General features: G+C 47.4%; 1 protein-coding gene across 1 annotated transcript in view; it reads left to right on the plus strand.

Moving 5' to 3' along the window:
- The window catches only part of zmiz1a (zinc finger, MIZ-type containing 1a), a 181,288-nt gene that overhangs the window by 96,435 nt on the left and 65,283 nt on the right, over positions 1-19,570 (plus strand). The window contains exon 5 of the mRNA XM_083774390.1: positions 13,317-13,422. Within this exon, the coding sequence (XP_083630516.1) occupies positions 13,317-13,422 (106 nt within the window). The remainder of the gene's footprint in view (positions 1-13,316; positions 13,423-19,570) is intronic.

A 19,570-nucleotide genomic window follows, 5' to 3' on the forward strand; every position in this document is an offset into this window, starting at 1 on the left:
CGTTTTGTCCTCGTCTCACACCCTCCTAACCAGATGCCCGAACCACCATTCACTGAAACATTTGTACTTTACTGTCTTTACTTTTACACCGTGATGTGACGCATTGTGAGCTTGTAGATCCGCTATTTTCAAATGATTTTGTTTGTATCCATTTTGAACTTGTAAAACGGGACATTCTGAACAATGAGTATAGGCTACTTGGCACTTTAAGTACATTTTGGTATCAATACTTTTGCAATTTTATTCAAGTACATTTTTTATTTATTCTTGTAACAGAGCATTTCTGCTTTGCAGACAGTATTGATACTTTTAAACTTCACCCTTTTTGCATTTATTTTTATTTTTATTAATGACGTTTAGAAGATTTAGAACAGTTTCCTGGGGGTCTTTATGTGTGCAATATGTGGTTTTAGATATTTTAGATTTGAGTGAGCCCAGTGTCTCTGATGTCATGGACATTGGGCTCACTTACTTCCTGGACTACAATTACCATAATGCTTCGGTACACTGCTCCTCCTTGTTGATAGGGGGAGGGCTGTTTTACTGAGGCCCAATCCCAATCCACTCCCTTGCTGACTCAATGAGCCCTCACTGACTTAGCTGCGCGTTCATGTGAAGTCTGCGAGGGCTTGAGGGATGTCCCATTTGAAATCGGTAAGTCAGTGAGGGCTCAGCCCCGCCCCTTTATGTGCCCTTTGCCAAAGTCAGCATCGATGCTGACTTTGGCTGACTTTAGCAAAGAAATTACCCAGAGTTCATAGCGTTACCAGGGGAATGAGGGGGATCCTCCGAACGTCAATCATTTAAGTATGCAAATTAGTTATGTATCGCGGTTAGAATGTCAACAAACACAATAGTGCTTTCTCACTGTTCTCAAAAGGAGACGGAATGGAAGGATATAGGCTATATATTTAATAATAATAATAATAAGGGAAACATGATGAGAAATGACTAATGAGCAAAGTAAAATAATATGGAAATGAAATGTATAATGAATATTATTATATATGAATATTACAACCCATATCACACAGGAAAGTGTATTTATGAAACTAATAATAAAACGATCAGCTTAAATACTAAAATAGACGTGATAGACATGTATAAATAGGCCAAGCATGTAGGTAGGCCCTGGCTGTGAATAAGGACAGTTTTTATAAAGTGATGCAAAGTGTCATGAATGGCGGACTCATCTTCAAAGTGCTGTCCCATTTCTTTCACAACAATTTGGAGCCCTTGCAGCCTCTCACCCTCAAGCACTTACAGCTGACGTCATTAAAGTCAATGAGGGTCCAGGGCTCAGGGCTTGAGGGAGGCAATTGGGATTGGGCCTCAGACAACATGTAGTCCAGGAAGTAGGTGGCCCAGTCTTCTATCCAATCAAGATAGAGAGGGGCCTTCCGCCAATCATGATCGAGCCAGGGCGGGCCTTGGTGTGCATGCTGTTGGCCTGTTGCGTGTCCCCCCCACTGTAGAGCGTGTGCATGTGCACATCTTATGCCCAAATCACTGAATGATCCTTTAATGTGGATACAGAACCGTACAATGGGGACCCCCCATTGAGCAGCCTCTTAGCACGGCTGTTTCTCATCAGATAAAAGTCTTTAATCAAGTCTCAGGGAAACAAAATGCACGCTTGAATTCTTATCGGGAGAATTACAGAAGCAGTGCAAGAAAAAAATAACATTTCTACAGTACTTGCCAAATAAATTGTGTCATCATCATTAAATTAGCTCAGTTGGTTATGTTTAATGGAATTCTCAATTGAATGCGGTTATCTGTATTCCAGGTTTTTAGCAATGTGAGTGTTTCTTTTCTTTTTTCTCTTCAAGGCTGACTCTGATATCTTTAGAGAACATTTCTCTGAATATATAGCAGCCCACAAGGTTCCTGATATGATATCAAGTTGGGTTTGGTAGGATTTAGCCTCGCAAACCCAGACGTTTTTATTTCCAGGGAGAAAGAAAAAGTCTGGGACCGAGTCCACTTCAATACGGCATAGAGTAGCGCAAACGTCGATCACTCTCTGCTGATTTCTGATCGCCTGCACCTTTGTTAAATTTACGCACACACACACACACACACACACACACACTCCTCTCTCTCTCTGTCGCTTGTATTTATTAGTCTCATGTCGCGCAGCTGCGTCTAAATTCTCCCGGCGGATCCTGCCGGGAGCTGCCTATGCCATAGAAAGCATAGGTGGACACCAGGCTAGGCTGGATTTAGCTATGACACACACAGGGTGACGGGGATTTGCTTAACCACCAAAAAATATGTGCTTTTTCATACGACAAATAGTGACATTATAGAGGGGCTTTCTTAAAGCTTGTAAATTAATTGCAGTGTAGTAGTAAAAAGTACATGATGTGCCTCTGAAATGTATTGGCTGGAGGGGAATAAGTACAATTGTATCAAGCATAACAAGAACATGGAAATACTCGAGTAAAGTAAAACTACCTAAAAATTTGACTTTTGTTGTAGTTGTAAAAGCTTCTCCTTCTGACTCCTATAAAAGAAGTACGTGCAGTCTGAGCTGTCACTGTTTCACCTGATAACTTTGTCTGCCTCCCAGACGCACGCACGCACGCACGCACGCGCACACACACACACACACACACACACACACACACACAACCGCAGCGTAGTGCGAGAGATGTCAGTGTAGTGACATTTTTATTCTGGAGTATTTTTAGCAGCAGATTCCTACAGCGAGCAAACCTTTTTATTCATATACGCACCATTCAGCTGTGTCTGTGCGTGTGCGTGTGCGTGTGCGCGTGCGCATGCATGTGCGTGTGTGCGTGTGTGTGTGTGTGTGTGTGTGTGTGTGTGTGTGTGTGTGTGTGTGTGTGTGTGTGTGTGTGTGTGCGTGCATGCGTGCGTGCATGCGTGGCACAGATGTTTTGCTCAGTGGAGGAAATAGTGAAGCCTACATGTTATACTTAAGTACAACTATCAATACTGCAACACAAAAACACTTACTTACTTAAAAATAAATAAAAGTACTTTATTCATTATGCAGAAATGTCCCATTTCAAGGCTTCAAAATGCATACAAATCTTTTGAAAATTGCCGATCTACAAGCTGAAGTATATTCACTATAGGGCTGAAGTAGTTAATGTATGTTCTGTAATCATAATTATTCAAAACTTGGCACGGTGTGTGAATATAATGCATAATGCACTTGATATACAGTCTTCCAATGCACCATTTACCATTTTATTCTAACAGCCATAACATGGCCCTTGAGCGTGCGTGCGTGCATGCGTGCGTGCGTGCGTGCGTGCGTGCGTGCGTGCGTGCGTGCGTGCGTGCGTGCGTGCGTGCGTGACCTACAAGTGATATCACAATGTTCAAAGCAGTATAGGGGACACGGTGAACTGGTTTTGTTTCTCTTAAAAGAACAAACAAAACAAAAAAAAACATGTATAAACAAGCTCAGGATATGAAAGTACCACTGACCCGCCAACCATGGCATTTCATTACCAGACTAAAATACGGGGCCCTGAATTATGTGTTCTCGGAGGGGGATTATAATGCCGAAAAACGGGAGCTTAAACGGTTCAATCCCTGTTGAATCTAAACCTGTGGTTGGGCTGCCTGCCGTTTATATATATATTTAAAAAAAAGATTGACACGGACATGATTTGACTGACTGTCAGAAAGATGTCAGTCTTGTCAGATGCCGGAGTGGGTCGGTAAGTGAAACAGATTCACTTAACTTCGTCCCGGGAAATGCTTTTTCCTCGTGTTTCTTTGCTTCTTCCGTGTGAGTGTGCAGGTTCTTTGGCAGACAGACAGACGAGGCTCCAGAGAGGATCTTGACAGGCTGCTCTCGTTCAAAGTATCCTATAACGCTATTAGAAGCGTCACGTCTTTGAAGTCCCACTTTTAGTACGACGCGACGCCTCACGTCGTCCCCGTCGGCTGATAAACCTCGTATCTCCATGTCACAAGTTAGTACAGTACAGTACACAGGTATAGGGTTGGTAATGTACGTTTTAGTTATTAGTTCCTTGTAACTAAAGTTTTCAAAGACTTACAGTGGAGTAAAAAAATACAATATTTGCCTCTGAGATGTATTGAAATTTGGAAATACTTCAGTAAAGTAAAAAGTACAGAACTTGAGTAAATGTACTTAGTTACTTTCCACCACTGATTAATGCTATACTTCGTTATTCTATAGTGTCACACAAAATACAAAATGTGTTTGTGTTTGTGTGTGTGTGTGTGCAAACATGTCTAAGAGGCACCCACTTTGACCTTGTTGTGTTTTTTAGACACTTATCATCTGTTGGCACTTGGCAGATGAAGCAAAGAGGTTTTCCACCTTTAATAAGGATCTAACTCCTCGTCTCTCCTCCCGAGCTTTCACTTAGCGTCCATCTTTATTTCACTTGGTGTGAGAGTCGGTTTGACGCCTGCATGGACACAAACGCATAAATGGATAGTCTTTGAGGACCAATACAACAGAGTACCATAGTAGTAACATAGTTTATTTTTATTTTTATTATTATTATTATTTTTTTATATTTCTTTTTATCCCACGATTTTGTAACCCATTTTTCACACCTGTGTCAATCATCTAATGTGATGCTGGGCTCTACACACCCTCCACCAACCTAGTCCCCATATATGGGGGACAAGGGGAGAGCAACGGACTTGAACTCATGCTTCCTTCATGCCTGAGTGTCCAAGTTGCTCCTTTACACCTGACAGGGGGGAGTTTCCCTGGTTGGACGTAGCGTGTGGAAGGAACACGTTATTCCAACCAATTCCTTTCCCCTCCATCAGGCGCCCCGGGCTGGCCAGGGGGAGGCAGTTTAGTGACCAGGATTACTGCATGTTTTTTGTGAGGGTACCACTACCTACCCTAGGGGACACGGGGAGAACATGCAAACTCCACACAGAAAGGCCCTTTTGCCAGCCCCGCCTTCGGGTATGGGCACTGATGACGCGGAGGAGGAAACACGCCGCCAGCACCCACAGCGTCCCGAGCGGGAATCGAACCCAGGACCTTCTAGCTGTGAGGCGACAGCACTACCAACTGTGCCACCGTGCCCCTGTATTATTTTTTTTATTTACTTTTTATTGAATTTTAATCAAACATACATGCAAACGAAATGACTGACTACCTAGTTTATACTTTTACTTCTACTCCACGACATGTCAGTAGAAAATGTTGTACTTTTAATCCACTACAATTATTGTCTCCACCAGACCAAAGGCATGTGGAGAGAGTATGTTTTGCACTCCGTCTGTCCGTCCGTGCGTGCATGTGTGCGCAGCCCGTGCGTGTGTCAGAATGATGTCAGAATAGGCCAGCTCCATACATGGACACTGGGCAGGGGCCCTGTCCAGAGCCCGCGCAGAGGCCTTTTGTGGCGGTTCTGGACAACCTAATTGTCACCCACCGGGCACTGCACTCCCTGTGGTGGTGTGGAACGCGCGTGTCACATTTGAAGTCGGTGGGGCGAACGGTTCTCGAGTTATGTGGATTACAGACACACAGAGACTTGGTTGGGCACTGGCCTACTTGGAATGATGCAAGTTGGAAATGCACGCCCCACCCAGATATTATGTCTGTATATGGAGTGTTGTGCATGTGGTCCATATATGGACCCTGGGGGCAGGGGCCCGGTCCAGAGCCCGGGCAAAGGCCTTTTGGGGGGCGGTTCTGCACTCCCTGTGGTGGTGTGGAATGCGTGTTCTTGAGTTACGGGGATTTCAGAGACGTGGTGCATTTATAGTTAGATTAGATTACAAAACATACATTTCCGCCCCTTATATTTACTTTTTTCCACCACTGGCATAAATGACATATTAGGCATAACCTCGAGTCTGGATCACTGGCCTCTGCCTCCACATTAAGCTGTGTGTGTGTGTGTGTGTGTGTGTGTGTGTGTGTGTGCGTGTGCGTGTGCGTGTGCGTGTGCGTGTGCGTGTGCGTGTGCGTGTGCGTGTGCGTGTGCGTGTGCGTGTGCGTGTGCGCGTGCGTGCGTGCGTGTGTGTGTGTGCGTGTGCGTGCGTGTTATGTCTGCGTTAAAGGTCGGAGGCGTAAACTGGCAGCTCAATATCGCTGCTTCTCAGCGGCTGAAAAGATCAGCAGCGTTTAGACACAGACTGTTACGGCTCACTCCTCCTCACCTTCACATGCAAGCACGGCTTAGCCACTCCCCCCTCACTGACTACTCCTTGGCTCTACTCAGCACACCTGCTCTCCTGCACCAATCCTCTGCACCTGTCTTCCATCCTGCAATCAAGCACTGCCTCTACAAGAACCCAGTCTGCCCCTCATTCCACGCCAGAGCTTCACATGTCTACATGTATGGTAAAGTACAGCTCAAGCCTTATGTGTTGTTAAACTGAGTTATAGTGCTAGTTATTGTTTTAGCCTTACATAGCTATTGCCCAGCCGTGCAGCTTTACACGGTTGCAGCTCCTGCCTTTGTTATTTCTCTGAAGACTGACGCCTCCTCTCCTTCTCCTCCTCAGTGTTTGGAATCCCATGCTGAGCTAGGCCAACCTGGAGAGCCACTGATCCACTACTACCCCACTCCCTTCCATACAAACCTTTGTGAATAAACCTGAACTAAACCTGAACAACGCCTCCTCTCTTGCTGTGCACTTGGGTCACACTTACTAAATATAACAGTAAGCTCTGGCCATCGGGACCCAGCCAGCATGGAGAAAACATTTCAGGCCCAGGGACAAGTTTTGAATGAACACTCTCGCCTATTAAAGGAGGCTTCCAATGCTGTCATAAGTATTAAAGAGGATCTCCAAGGGGTTACTGCTCATCAACAGTCCCAGGCCAACCAACAGCAAGCCCAGGTGGACCAGCTCTCTGCCGTGGTCCAGAATCTCGCTGACCAGGTTGCTGCACTCAGTGCTCGTCTCCTTCCACCCACGGCTCCCCCCGTGCCTGCTTCTGCCCAATCTGGGCCTGCTCCAGATCCGGCCCTCGTGCCAACCACTCGAGAGCCCCATCTGGTGGCACCGGCTATCTATGACGGGTCTTTCGCCCACTGCCGTGAATTCCTCATGCAGTGTGAGTATGTCTTTGCACTTCAACCGAGCATGTATTCCACTGCCGCCGCCCGCATAGCCTACATAGCAAATCTCACCACCGGTCAGGCTCGCCGGTGGGTTATGGCTAGTCGTGAGGGCTCGGCACATTACATGCATGACTATGCTGCATTTTCTGAGGAGTTCAGAACTGTGTTCGATCACGATGTCCATGGGCAGGATGCAGACTCAGTCCTTTCCACCCTCCAGCAGGGTTCTAGCTCTGTGGCGCAGTATGCCACAGAGTTTCGTATCCTTGCAGCTCGTTGCCAGTGGAACGAGCCTGCTTTGTTCAGTGCTTTCCGGCGGGGCTTGGCAGAGCCCGTGAAGGATGCCTTGTCTGGGAGAGAGAAGCCCTGCACGTTGAACCAACTCATCTCCCTCTCTATTTCCCTTGATGAGCGTCACCGGGAACGCAAACGTGAGAAGGCTCACCAATCTCGCCCTGCTGCTGGGCCGTCTTCCTCGCCTTCAGCCAGCCTTAGCCGGCCTGCTCTCCTTCCTGATCTCGCTACATCTGCCGGTGAGGAGCCTATGCAGTTGGGCCGAGCCCGCTTAACCTCTGCTGAACGTGACCACCGAAGATTACGGGGACTCTGCATGTATTGTGCAGGTTCAGCACACTCTGTGGACTCTTGCCCCATCCTGCATTCCAGAGCCTCCTCAGGCCGACTGCCAAAAGACAGGGCTCACCCGCTCGGGGGTTCCGAGTGAGCCGCTTGTCCGACCCCCTGTCCCGCTCCAGCAAGTCCAGGTTCATTGTCACTCTTGCCTGGTCAGGGCACACACTCACCGTTCCTGCCCTGATAGACTCTGGTGCTGATGAGAGCTTCGTGGACCAACGTTACGCCCAGGAGGTAGGACTCCCCATTGTGCCTCTGGAGAAGTCCCTCTCTGCATTCGCTTTGGACGGCCACCCCATGGGTCCTGTCACACACCAATGCGAGGCTTTCACCCTCACTGTCTCAGGAAATCACGTAGAGAGCATCCGCCCCTACGTCATCGACTCTCCTGACACACCTTTCATCCTAGGCAGACCTTGGCTGGAGCTCCACAATCCTCACGTCTGTTGGAGTTCGGGCCGCATTCTCAGCTGGAGCATTCCCTGCCACGCCCGCTGCCTTCGGTCTGCCCAGACGCCTTCTCTGCCTGAACGACCCAGTCTTGCCCCTCCTGATCTTTCCAAGGTCCCTCCTGAGTACCACGACCTGGGTGAGGCATTCAGTAAGGAGCGAGCATGCACTCTTCCTCCTCACCGACCCTACGACTGTGCCATCGAGCTCCGTCCTGACGCTCCGCTTCCAGCCAGTCGCCTCTACAACCTCTCACTACCTGAGAGGGCAGCTATGGACAGTTACATTAATGGCTGTCTGGCTGAGGGTCTTATACGTCCATCCACATCCCCGGTGGCAGCGGGCTTTTTCTTCGTCAAGAAGAAGGGTGGGGATCTGAGGCCGTGCATAGACTACAGGCAGCTCAACAACATCACCATCAAGAACAAATATCCTCTCCCCCTCATGAGCTCCAACTTTGAACCCCTTGTCGGTGCTACCATCTTCACCAAGTTGGATCTCAGGAACGCATACCACCTTGTGCGTATCCGTAAAGGGGATGAATGGAAGACCGCTTTCAAGACACCCCGTGGACACTACGAATACCTGGTCATGCCCTTCGGTCTCACAAATGCCCCCTCAGTCTTTCAGGCTCTCATGAACGACATGCTCCGGGACATGCTAGAGGTATTCGTGGTCCTTTACCTTGATGACATCCTGGTATTCTCCCGGGGCATTGAGGAGCATATCCAGCATGTCCGTATGGTCATCCAGCGTCTCTTGGAGAATCGTCTGTACGTTAAGGCTGAGAAATGTGTCTTTCACTCGCCTTCTGTGGAGTTCCTTGGACTCATTGTGGAGGATGGCTGTATCCGTCCCGACCCCCACAAGGTCCAAGCCGTCGTCGACTGGCCGCAACCCACAACCCGCAGACAGCTCCAAGGTTTCCTAGGGTTTGCTAACTTCTACCGCCGTTTCATTCGGAACTACAGCCGTATAGCTGCCCCTCTTACTCGACTCACCTCCACTCTGCGTCCATACGTCTGGACGCCTGCTGCCGGTGCCGCTTTTGCTGCCCTCAAGGAGCACTTCACCACAGCCCCTGTCCTTCTCCATCCAGACCCCTCCAGGCCATTCATAGTGGAGGTAGATGCTTCTGACATCGGTCTAGGGGCTGTCTTATCCCAGCGGTCTGTAAAGGACCAGAAGCTACACCCCTGTGCCTTCCTCTCCCGTCGTTTTGACCCAGCCGAGGAGAACTACGATATTGGAAATAGGGAGCTGCTAGCTGTGGTGGCAGCCTTTGAGGAGTGGCGCCACTGGCTGGAGGGTGCTGAAGAGCCCACGGTGGTCTGGTCCGACCATAAGAACCTGACCTTCATCCGGGAGGCCAAGCGTCTCAACTCTCGCCAGGCACGGTGGGCACAGTTCCTGGATAGGTTCAGCTACACCATCACCTACAGACCTGGCTCCAGTAACACCAAGGCTGATTCCTTGTCCCGACAACATGCCCCGGAGAAATCCTCAGCCGAGCCTGAACCCATTGTTCCGGCTGCTTGTATCGTAGGAGCGGTCACCATGAACATTGAGGCTGAGGTCAAACAGGCCCAACAAGCTGAGCCGGGCCCAGACGATGGTCCTCGTCACCGGCTCTTCGTGCCCGATTCGGTGCGTTCTCGAGTGCTGCAGTGGGGCCATTCCAGCCAGTTTGCTTGCCACCCCGGGTATCAGCGCACCCTCTCCTTCCTGAGCCGGAGATTTTGGTGGCCGTCCATGAGGACTGACGTCCGGGAGTTTGTCGCTGCCTGCGCCACCTGTTCCCGTGCCAAGGCGTCACACCAGCCACCGGCTGGCCTTCTTCGCCCACTCCCTGTGCCCACCCGCCCTTGGTCTCACATTGGCTTGGACTTTGTGACCGGTTTTCCCCCTTCCCATGGGAACACCATCATCCTCACTGTGGTGGACCGGTTTTCCAAGGCGGTGCACCTAGTGGCGCTCCCTAAGCTCCCATCCTCTGCGGAGACAGCTGCACTCCTCACCCAGCATGTCTACCGTCTTCATGGGCTTCCCAGTGACATTGTCTCTGACAGGGGCCCGCAGTTCACGTCCCAGGTCTGGCGGGCCTTCTGTAAGGAGATTGGCGCCACCGTTAGCCTCTCCTCGGGATACCACCCACAGTCCAACGGTCAGGCTGAGCGGACCAACCAGAGCTTGGAGTCGGCCCTCCGCTGTGTCTCTGCTCTCCACCCCACCTCCTGGAGCAAGGATCTACCCTGGGTGGAATACTCACTCAATACCCTTACCTGTGCTGCCACTGGCAGGTCCCCTTTCGAAGCCTCTCTGGGTTACCAACCCCCGTTGTTCTCTCTCCAGGAGTCGGAGGCCTCTGTCCCCTCTGTCCAGGCCCACATCCGTCGGTGTCGGCGCGTGTGGAAGAAGGTCCGCGCCGCCCTGCTTCGCTCCAACGAGCGTTCCTGCCGTGGGGCCAACCGTCGCCGCATTCCTGCTCCGGTGTACCAGGCTGGGCAACGTGTGTACCTCTCCTCTGCCGATCTACCGCTCCAGGTGCCTTCCAAGAAGTTGGCTCCCCGGTTTGTCGGTCCCTTCGAGATTGACCACGTCCTGAGTCCGGCAGCTGTGCGTCTCAAGCTCCCGGCCTCCCTGCGTGTACATCCCGTGTTTCACGTATCCAAGATCAAGCCTGTGTCCTCGAGCCCTCTCATGCCCTCTGCCCCTGCTCCTCCGCCGCCTCAGATGGTCGACGGGCATCCCCAGTGGACAGTTCGGCGGCTACTGAAGGTTCGGCGCAGAGGTCGAGGTTTCCAGTTTCTGGCGGACTGGGAGGGTTACGGCCCCGAGGAACGCAGTTGGATCTCCAGAAAGCTCATCATGGATCCCTCTCTCCTTCGGGACTTCTACAGGGCCAACCCCGACGCCCCCGGGCGGTCGCCAGGAGGCGCCCCTCGGAGGGGGGGTACTGTTACGGCTCACTCCTCCTCACCTTCACATGCAAGCACGGCTTAGCCACTCCCCCCTCACTGACTACTCCTTGGCTCTACTCAGCACACCTGCTCTCCTGCACCAATCCTCTGCACCTGTCTTCCATCCTGCAATCAAGCACTGCCTCTACAAGAACCCAGTCTGCCCCTCATTCCACGCCAGAGCTTCACATGTCTACATGTATGGTAAAGTACAGCTCAAGCCTTATGTGTTGTTAAACTGAGTTATAGTGCTAGTTATTGTTTTAGCCTTACATAGCTATTGCCCAGCCGTGCAGCTTTACACGGTTGCAGCTCCTGCCTTTGTTATTTCTCTGAAGACTGACGCCTCCTCTCCTTCTCCTCCTCAGTGTTTGGAATCCCATGCTGAGCTAGGCCAACCTGGAGAGCCACTGATCCACTACTACCCCACTCCCTTCCATACAAACCTTTGTGAATAAACCTGAACTAAACCTGAACAACGCCTCCTCTCTTGCTGTGCACTTGGGTCACACTTACTAAATATAACACAGACAGGATTAAGATAACTTCAGTGCTGTGCTTACTTGTTTTCTTAGCATCCATTATTCATCCAACTAGATGAATATTTCACAGTGCTGCTCGAGAAAGTAAAACGCTCCCTCATTGGCCCTTTTCAAGATAAATTATATATATATATATATATATATATATATATATATATACACAGTATATGTATATACAGTGTTGTATGACAGTGTTTCACAAACTTTTTAGCCTGTGACCCAAAATTGCCATTAATGGTGTAAGAACAAATAGCACCCTTTTCACCGTGGCCTATTATAGCACCACCAGGAGGCCACAACCTGACCTGGCCTGGTGGAGACCTGTGACTTTTTATTTAATTTTACAATACATACAACAAAAACAAAACAAGACAATATACGTACAATACACACAAGGGGAGATATCTGCCTCTCTTCTCTATTGATGATCATAATACATACGTACCTCAAACAGGTGCATCTGCTTCTACAGGTTAAACAGATTTAACTGAATGTAAACAAAATCAGGTCTTATGGTAGAGACATGAGTAATCCATCTAAACCAGTTATCTGTGAAGACTTCATTCAAGCTGACCTAAAGCTGAATTTAATTCTCTCCATAATAAATAGAGCTGCTATTTTTGACACTTTCGTGTGACACTTTAGTAGTGTGATCAAGTAGGGAATTAATTTACAGAAACAAAAAGAAGAAAACAAAAGTTAGTCAGCCTCGTCAGCAACGATACGTGAATACAGCTCCATGCTGTGAGTTTACTTTGTGCCTCTGAGAGACTTTGGATTCCTGCTGAGAACAAAATGATATGCCAAAATTAAAACACAAACGAGGGCCAGGATGCAGAGGACTTTTTTTACTCAATTAAAAGTGCCAGTAGCAGTAGTACCCCGTATAAAACTATACTGTACCATACTGATTTAGTATAGGACACACAGTCGCTGGCTCACCCACTCTGCCATGCTGTTATACTGTGGCACAGTGGCAGTATTTCATGAACCTTTCAAAGTAGCAGATGTAAGCTGCGAGTCTGTATCTTGAAAAGTCTTGAATAATGTTTTGAATATTGTAGCTTTTTCTTTAAACACGAACACATTAAACAGGTTCTATTTTTTTGGGGGGGGGGGGCCTTGCACAAAACATTTTCAGGTGTGTGTGTGTAAATGTGTACGTCGTTGACATGAAATAGGTTCAGACAAACTGCCTCTCATAGCCATTAAGACCTGGAATGTATCCGTGTCACTTTAGTGTTTAACCACATGAATGAACCATTATTTTATACTTTAGCTATTGAAAAATAGCAGATATATAAGATATATATCTATTTGTATGGATGGATGTATATGCCGCCGTATCGTGAAAATGTGTACAAATCATTGAAGATATATTCTTTCACAGCACAAGTTTTTAACTCACAAATTTGCTTCTGCAGATGGGGGTCTGTGGCCAAATTCTAGAAAATATTTGGCGGTCCTTGACATGAAAAAGTTTTAGCACCGCTGATTCGTTTTTTTTTTGAAAAATCAAAGAACGACTGACATTTTTAAAATCTGATCTCAGGTCAGAATGGGTTCGTCAGACCAGCGTGTGTCCAGTGGAAACCTCGTATGAATCTGATCTCAGGTCAGAATGGGTTAAGTATGATTATGGATCATGACCCTCTGTCGTCCTCATTCAGGTGGTGAGCCGGGTGTCCGCTCAGCAGGGCTACGACCTGGACCTGGGCTACAGGCTGCTGGCGGTGTGCGCTGCCAACAGAGACAAGTTCACGCCCAAGTCCGCAGGTAAGACCACGGCGGTTCACAACATCATCTCCTGAAGAGTCCACGGCCCACCCAGTGGTTAAGAGGGGACGGGTGGGCCCATAACATATACTCCTGAAGAGACCACGGCCCACCCAGTGGTTAAGAGGGGACGGGTGGGCCCATAACATATACTCCTGAAGAGTCCACGGCCCACCCAGTGGTTAAGAGGGGACGGGTGGGCCCATAACATATACTCCTGAAGAGTCCACGGCCCACCCAGTGGTTAAGAGGGGACGGGTGGGCCCATGACTGAAGAGTCCACCCAGTGGTTAAGAGGGGACGGGTGGGCCCATGATATATATATATATATATCTCCTGAAGAGTCCACCCAGTGGTTAAGAGGGGACGGGTGGGTCCATCGTCGCTGTCAGGAAGAAACCTGTTATCCCAATGTTTGTTTATTTGTTTTTGGGGGGAGGGGGGATTAACACCCCTACCTGATCAAACTACAGCTTAGATAGATATATGGATAGATACCTTATTTGTCCTTTCGGAAATGTGTTTTGTGCCAAGCAGTCATCAGGATACAAAAGACACATACACAAACAGATCACACGTACAGTACATAATAAACGAAACAATGCTAACAAAAGGCTACCAGTCATAGTTCCAAGAGGCATCACATGTTATGCACGGAACTGAGATGGGGCCTGCTTGTTCATAAGTCCTATACTTATGGGAACAAGAAACAACAAACGTTTGACAGAAAAGCATAACAATTTGAATGTAGCTGATCTGCAACTTTTCAATTTGAATCCTGAAAAGTAAAGGTTTTGGACAAAATGAGGTTTCTTCCACCCGACAGAGACGATACATATTTGTTATAAAGTTATATTATCATTAGAATGATGATGGTCTTTTGCCAATTTTTTGGGGACCCGCTTGCAGTACCCTCCCAGGTTGCGACAGAACCTGTCCTATGTGCTGCTGTTCACTTGTTTTACATCGATTGGTAACGGTCCTCATGACTTGTTCTATAGTAAAACAGGCAAACTTCAAAACAAAGTGAAGCGGTCGAAATCACACACTGTATTTTCTTTCTCATATTTCTCATCCGGGGGAAAATGCTGCATTCGTGACTAAACTCAGGGTTAGGGATTCACATATAAGTAAATGAATGTTATGATTTGGTGTCCAGACACTCTCATTATGTGTAGTGTTATGATGATCTTTCTTGGAGCTGGACAGATATCTCATTATGCGTGTTATTATTATGTATTATTATGGATGTTAGGCGTAGAGTCACTTTGGTCCTTGTGTAGCCGAGAGGCTCAAAGCCTCTGCCTGAAAAATTTAAAAGATGCAATTTCTCATGTTTATTTGAGAACGCTGACGCGTTTCGGCAAACAGCCTTTTTCTTCAGAGCAGACTAAAATACTGAGCACCCACTGCCTTAAACCAAGGGCAGTTTCCAGAAAAAGCGCACCTGTTTTTCTTTCTTTGATATCTCCCCTTTTTTCCTTTAGGCAAGTGGATAAGGTATTTGTCTCTATAGTGTTCCTCCCGCGCTTGATTGATTTTGATTGATGTATTTATTAACAGTTTGCAGAATTACAGTACATTTCAAGCACAACTCAATACAAAAACTGTTAACTGAGTGGACAACACCATAAAGCACTATACTTGTTTACAACAGGGTCCACCTTTTTCAATTCATCATAACATTTAGAGGCGTACAAATAAACACTACGCCAAAAACAGGAAATCATCATAAAGGAGGTAAAAAAGGGGAAAAATAGTGAGGGGAAAAAGGGGTGGGTGGGGGATTCAGATTTTACGGGGGCCAGTTCTGAATTGCAGCCGTCCGTAGGTGCCCTTTGAGAGCGCATTTGAAGGAGTCAAGGGATTTGCATGTCTGTTAGTAGCATGTCTGTTAGTAGGGCGTTCCACATTTTTGTGGCATAGGAACTAAATGAATTTAGTCCCTTTTTTGTGCCGAATCTGGGTTGCACATGGTTTGCCCGGGAGACCAGGTTGCAAGTCCTGGGCAAGTTCAAAATGTGGAAATGACGTACAGTACAACAGCAGACACGAGAGTCTCGTTGATTGATTGAATACTTTATTAGTCAGAAATATAAACGTCATATTGTACAGTCAGACATTTAGGCTAAAAGGATAACGGAAAGAAAAGTATTGGCGACTTGTTCCTAATGATTGTTGTGTATATACTTTAAAATGCCACACATGAGTGTTGTGTATAATTTCTTTAACCGATTTAGACCTGAGGATGCATCTGTGTCACCTTATAGCTTTTAACAACTTTAACCCTTATTATTTAAACTTTAGCTGTTGAAAAATAGCAGATCTACAAGCTCATAGCGCGGCACAGATTGCTGCACTACGAGCTTGTAGATCTGTTATTTTTGAAAAATGAATGAATTAATATATATTCTTTCAGAGCGAACGTTTTTTTAACTCTAATCTTTGCTTCTGGCGGGTCCCTGGAACAACATACTTTCAGATGGGGGAAATACAGATATTATCCACCACTGATATAGAAACATAGGCTTTTCAGAAAACTGTCAGGATTTAGAAGACATTTGTAGAATCTGGTCTCAGGTCTTGATAGGCTAAAACGCCACAGACAACCACACATTCAGTATGTGAGAGTGTTGTGTATTATTTTAAAATGCCACAGACAACCACACATTCAGTATGTGAGAGTGTTGTGTATTATTTTTAAACGCCACAGACAACCACACAGAGTGTTGTGAGGGAACAGATATTTTTAGTTTCCATTAAACATTCATGAGCCATTGAGACGAGCTGCACCGTTTGGCAGATCCACACAAAAACAGTCTGCTCAACACTCTTCATACTTCTCCCTCTAACACACACAGCAGTGGTTGGAAAACTACTCACATTTGTTTAGTTTTTTACTAAAGTAAAAGTATCAATATTGCAATGTAGAAGTAAAAGTCTGGATTAAAAAATTCCTTGAGTAAAAGTGCAAAATGATTGATATCAAAATGTACTTTTGCAACCAGATCTTATTTTAAAGGTATATTCAGTGATTTCACTTAATTCAAATATCACTTATTTTTTTGTTTTGTTGTGATAATCCTCCCTACTATAGAGTGTGCTGGCCATATAAGGAGTTCCTCCCTGTCCCCAGTTAACCCCTGGGAGTCAAAAAACCTTAGGTTTCGTTTTTTACTCTCTATCCTGATTGGACGAAAGGCTGGGTCCCACCGCCAAAAACGAAACCTAAGGTTTTTTGAGTGAAATCACTGAATATACCTTTAATGATGTTTGGGAGACAAGAAACACTTTTTATGTGGGTAATATGTGTTTTTAGATATTTTAGTATTTCCAAGTGTCTATGATGTCGTGGACACTTGGCTCAAGTACGTCCTGGACTACATGTCCTGTTACTGTACATGTCTCACAAAGACAGCCCTACCCCTATCTACAAGGAGGAGCAGTGCACCAAAGCATTATAGTAATTGTAGTGCATGAAGGAAGTGAGCCCAGTGTCCATGACATCATGGACACTGGGCTCACTTTCTTCCTGGAAATACTAAAATATCTAAAAACACATATTACCCACATAAAAACCCCCAGGAAAGTGTTTCTTGTCTCCCAAACATCATTAAAATAAGATCTGGTTGCAAAAGGGGTGAAGTGTCCCTTTAACGTACCAAAAGTAGCCTACTTATGGTGCAGAATGTCCACTTTCACAAGTTTTCAAATTATTTTCAAAATAGCAGATCTACAAGCTCACAATGCATCTCACGCATTGTGTGCTTGTAAATCGGCTATTTTCAAATTGCCAAAATATATAGGGCTGAGGTGGTTAATGTGCACTGGGAATCACAATTTACAAAGTAACTAGTAACTAAAGTTTGAAAATAATTGTAGTGGAGTAAAAGTAAAAGTATGGTAAAGTGGAAATTTGAAATCCTCAAAATTGTACTTATTTGCTTTACACCACTGACACACAGTGGTGCAAAGTAACATCAGTAGTTCTGTACTTCTGTACAGTACAATATTCATGTACTTTTACTTATGTCTTGAATACAGGCCTTTTGCTTGTAACATAGTATGAGTAGTTGAGTGTTGCTACTTTTACTTATAAGTAAAAGAGAAATGGAGTGCTTCTTACAACGCACATGCACATGCACGCACACACACACACACATGCATGCACGCGCACACACACACACACACACACACACACAGTAAATGCTATCCTCATACTTTTTTTTCCTATCAAATCCAATTTCCTCCGATCTATACGCGCTCAGTGCTGCTGGAACGGCCCATTCTTCTCCTGCATTATTTGTCAAAGTGAAACGTGTGTGTGTGTGTGTGTGTGTGTGTGTGTGTGTGTGTGTGTGTGTGTGTGTGTGTGTGTGTGTGTGTGTGTTTGCGTGTGCGTGTGCATGCGTGTGTGCGTGTGCGCGTGTGCTCGTGCGCATGTGGGTGTGCGTGCGTGTGTGTGTCGGGGTGGGGGGGTATGGGTGTGTTTGTGGGTAGATGGAGAGGTGTGCATGATGCGTGCTGGATCACTCTGTCTTGGCTGACAGGGACCTGAGTCACCTGACAAGACCTCAGGCAGTCAGTCAGGCAGGCAGTCAGTCAGGCAGGCAGGCTGTCAGTCAGGCAGGCAGTCAGGCAGTCAGTCAGTCAGGCAGTCAGTCAGGCAGTCAGTCAGTCAGGCAGTCAGGCAGGCAGTCAGGCAGGCAGTCAGGCAGTCAGTCAGTCAGTCAGGCAGGCAGGCAGTCAGTCAGTCAGTAGGGTCAGTCAGTCAGTAGGGTCAGTCAGCCAGTCAGTAGGGTCAGTCAGTCAGTCAGTAGGGTCAGTCAGTCAGTCAGTAGGGTCAGTCAGTCAGTAGGGTCAGTCAGTCAGTCAGTAGGGTCAGTCAGTCAGTAGGGTCAGTCAGTCAGTCAGTAGGGTCAGTCAGTCAGTAGGGTCAGTCAGTCAGTAGGGTCAGTCAGTCAGTAGGGTCAGTCAGTCAGTCAGTAGGGTCAGTCAGTCAGTCAGTAGGGTCAGTCAGTCAGTAGGGTCAGTCAGTCAGTCAGTAGGGTCAGCCAGTCAGCCAGTCAGTAGGGTCAGTCAGCCAGTCAGTAGGGTCAGTCAGTCGGGTCAGTCAGTCAGTAGGGTCAGTCAGCCAGTCAGTAGGGTCAGTCAGTCAGTAGGGTCAGTCAGTCAGTCAGTAGGGTCAGTCAGTCAGTAGGGTCAGTCAGTCAGTAGGGTCAGTCAGTCAGTCAGTAGGGTCAGTCAGTCAGTCAGTCAGTAGGGTCAGTCAGTCAGTAGGGTCAGTCAGTCAGTAGGGTCAGTCAGTCAGTCAGTCAGTAGGGTCAGTCAGTCAGTCAGTCAGTAGGGTCAGTCAGTCAGCCAGTCAGCCAGTCAGTAGGGTCAGTCAGTCAGTCAGTCAGTAGGGTCAGTCAGTCAGTAGGGTCAGTCAGTCAGTAGGGTCAGTCAGTCAGTAGGGTCAGTCAGCCAGTCAGTAGGGTCAGTCAGTCAGTAGGGTCAGTCAGTCAGTAGGGTCAGTCAGTCAGTCAGTAGGGTCAGCCAGTCAGTCAGTCAGTAGGGTCAGTCAGTCAGTCAGTCAGTAGGGTCAGTCAGTCAGTAGGGTCAGTCAGTCAGTCAGTAGGGTCAGTCTGTCAGTCAGTCAGTAGGGTCAGTCAGTCAGTCAGTCAGTAGGGTCAGTCAGTCAGTAGGGTCAGCCAGTCAGTAGGGTCAGCCAGTCAGTAGGGTCAATCAGTCAGTAGGGTCAGTCAGTCAGTCAGTCAGTAGGGTCAGTCAGTCAGTCAGTAGGGTCAGCCAGTCAGCCAGTCAGTAGGGTCAGTCAGTCAGCCAGTCAGTAGGGTCAGTCAGTCAGTCAGTAGGGTCAGCCAGTCAGCCAGTCAGTAGGGTCAGTCAGTCAGCCAGTCAGTAGGGTCAGTCAGTCAGTCAGCCAGCCAGCCAGCCAGTCAGTAGGGTCAGTCAGTCAGTCAGTAGGGTCAGTCAGTCAGCCAGTCAGTAGGGTCAGTCAGTCAGCCAGTCAGTAGGGTCAGTCAGTCAGTCAGCCAGCCAGTCAGTAGGGTCAGTCAGTCAGCCAGTTTTTTTGTTGTTCAGCACTTCATGGTCTGTCTCTGGTAAACAATGCTTTATAAACAAACATTTGATTTGATCTGATCTG

Source organism: Protomyctophum parallelum (assembly GCF_964188405.1).
Source record: "Protomyctophum parallelum genome assembly, chromosome: 10".
Lineage (NCBI taxonomy): Eukaryota > Metazoa > Chordata > Actinopteri > Myctophiformes > Myctophidae > Protomyctophum > Protomyctophum parallelum.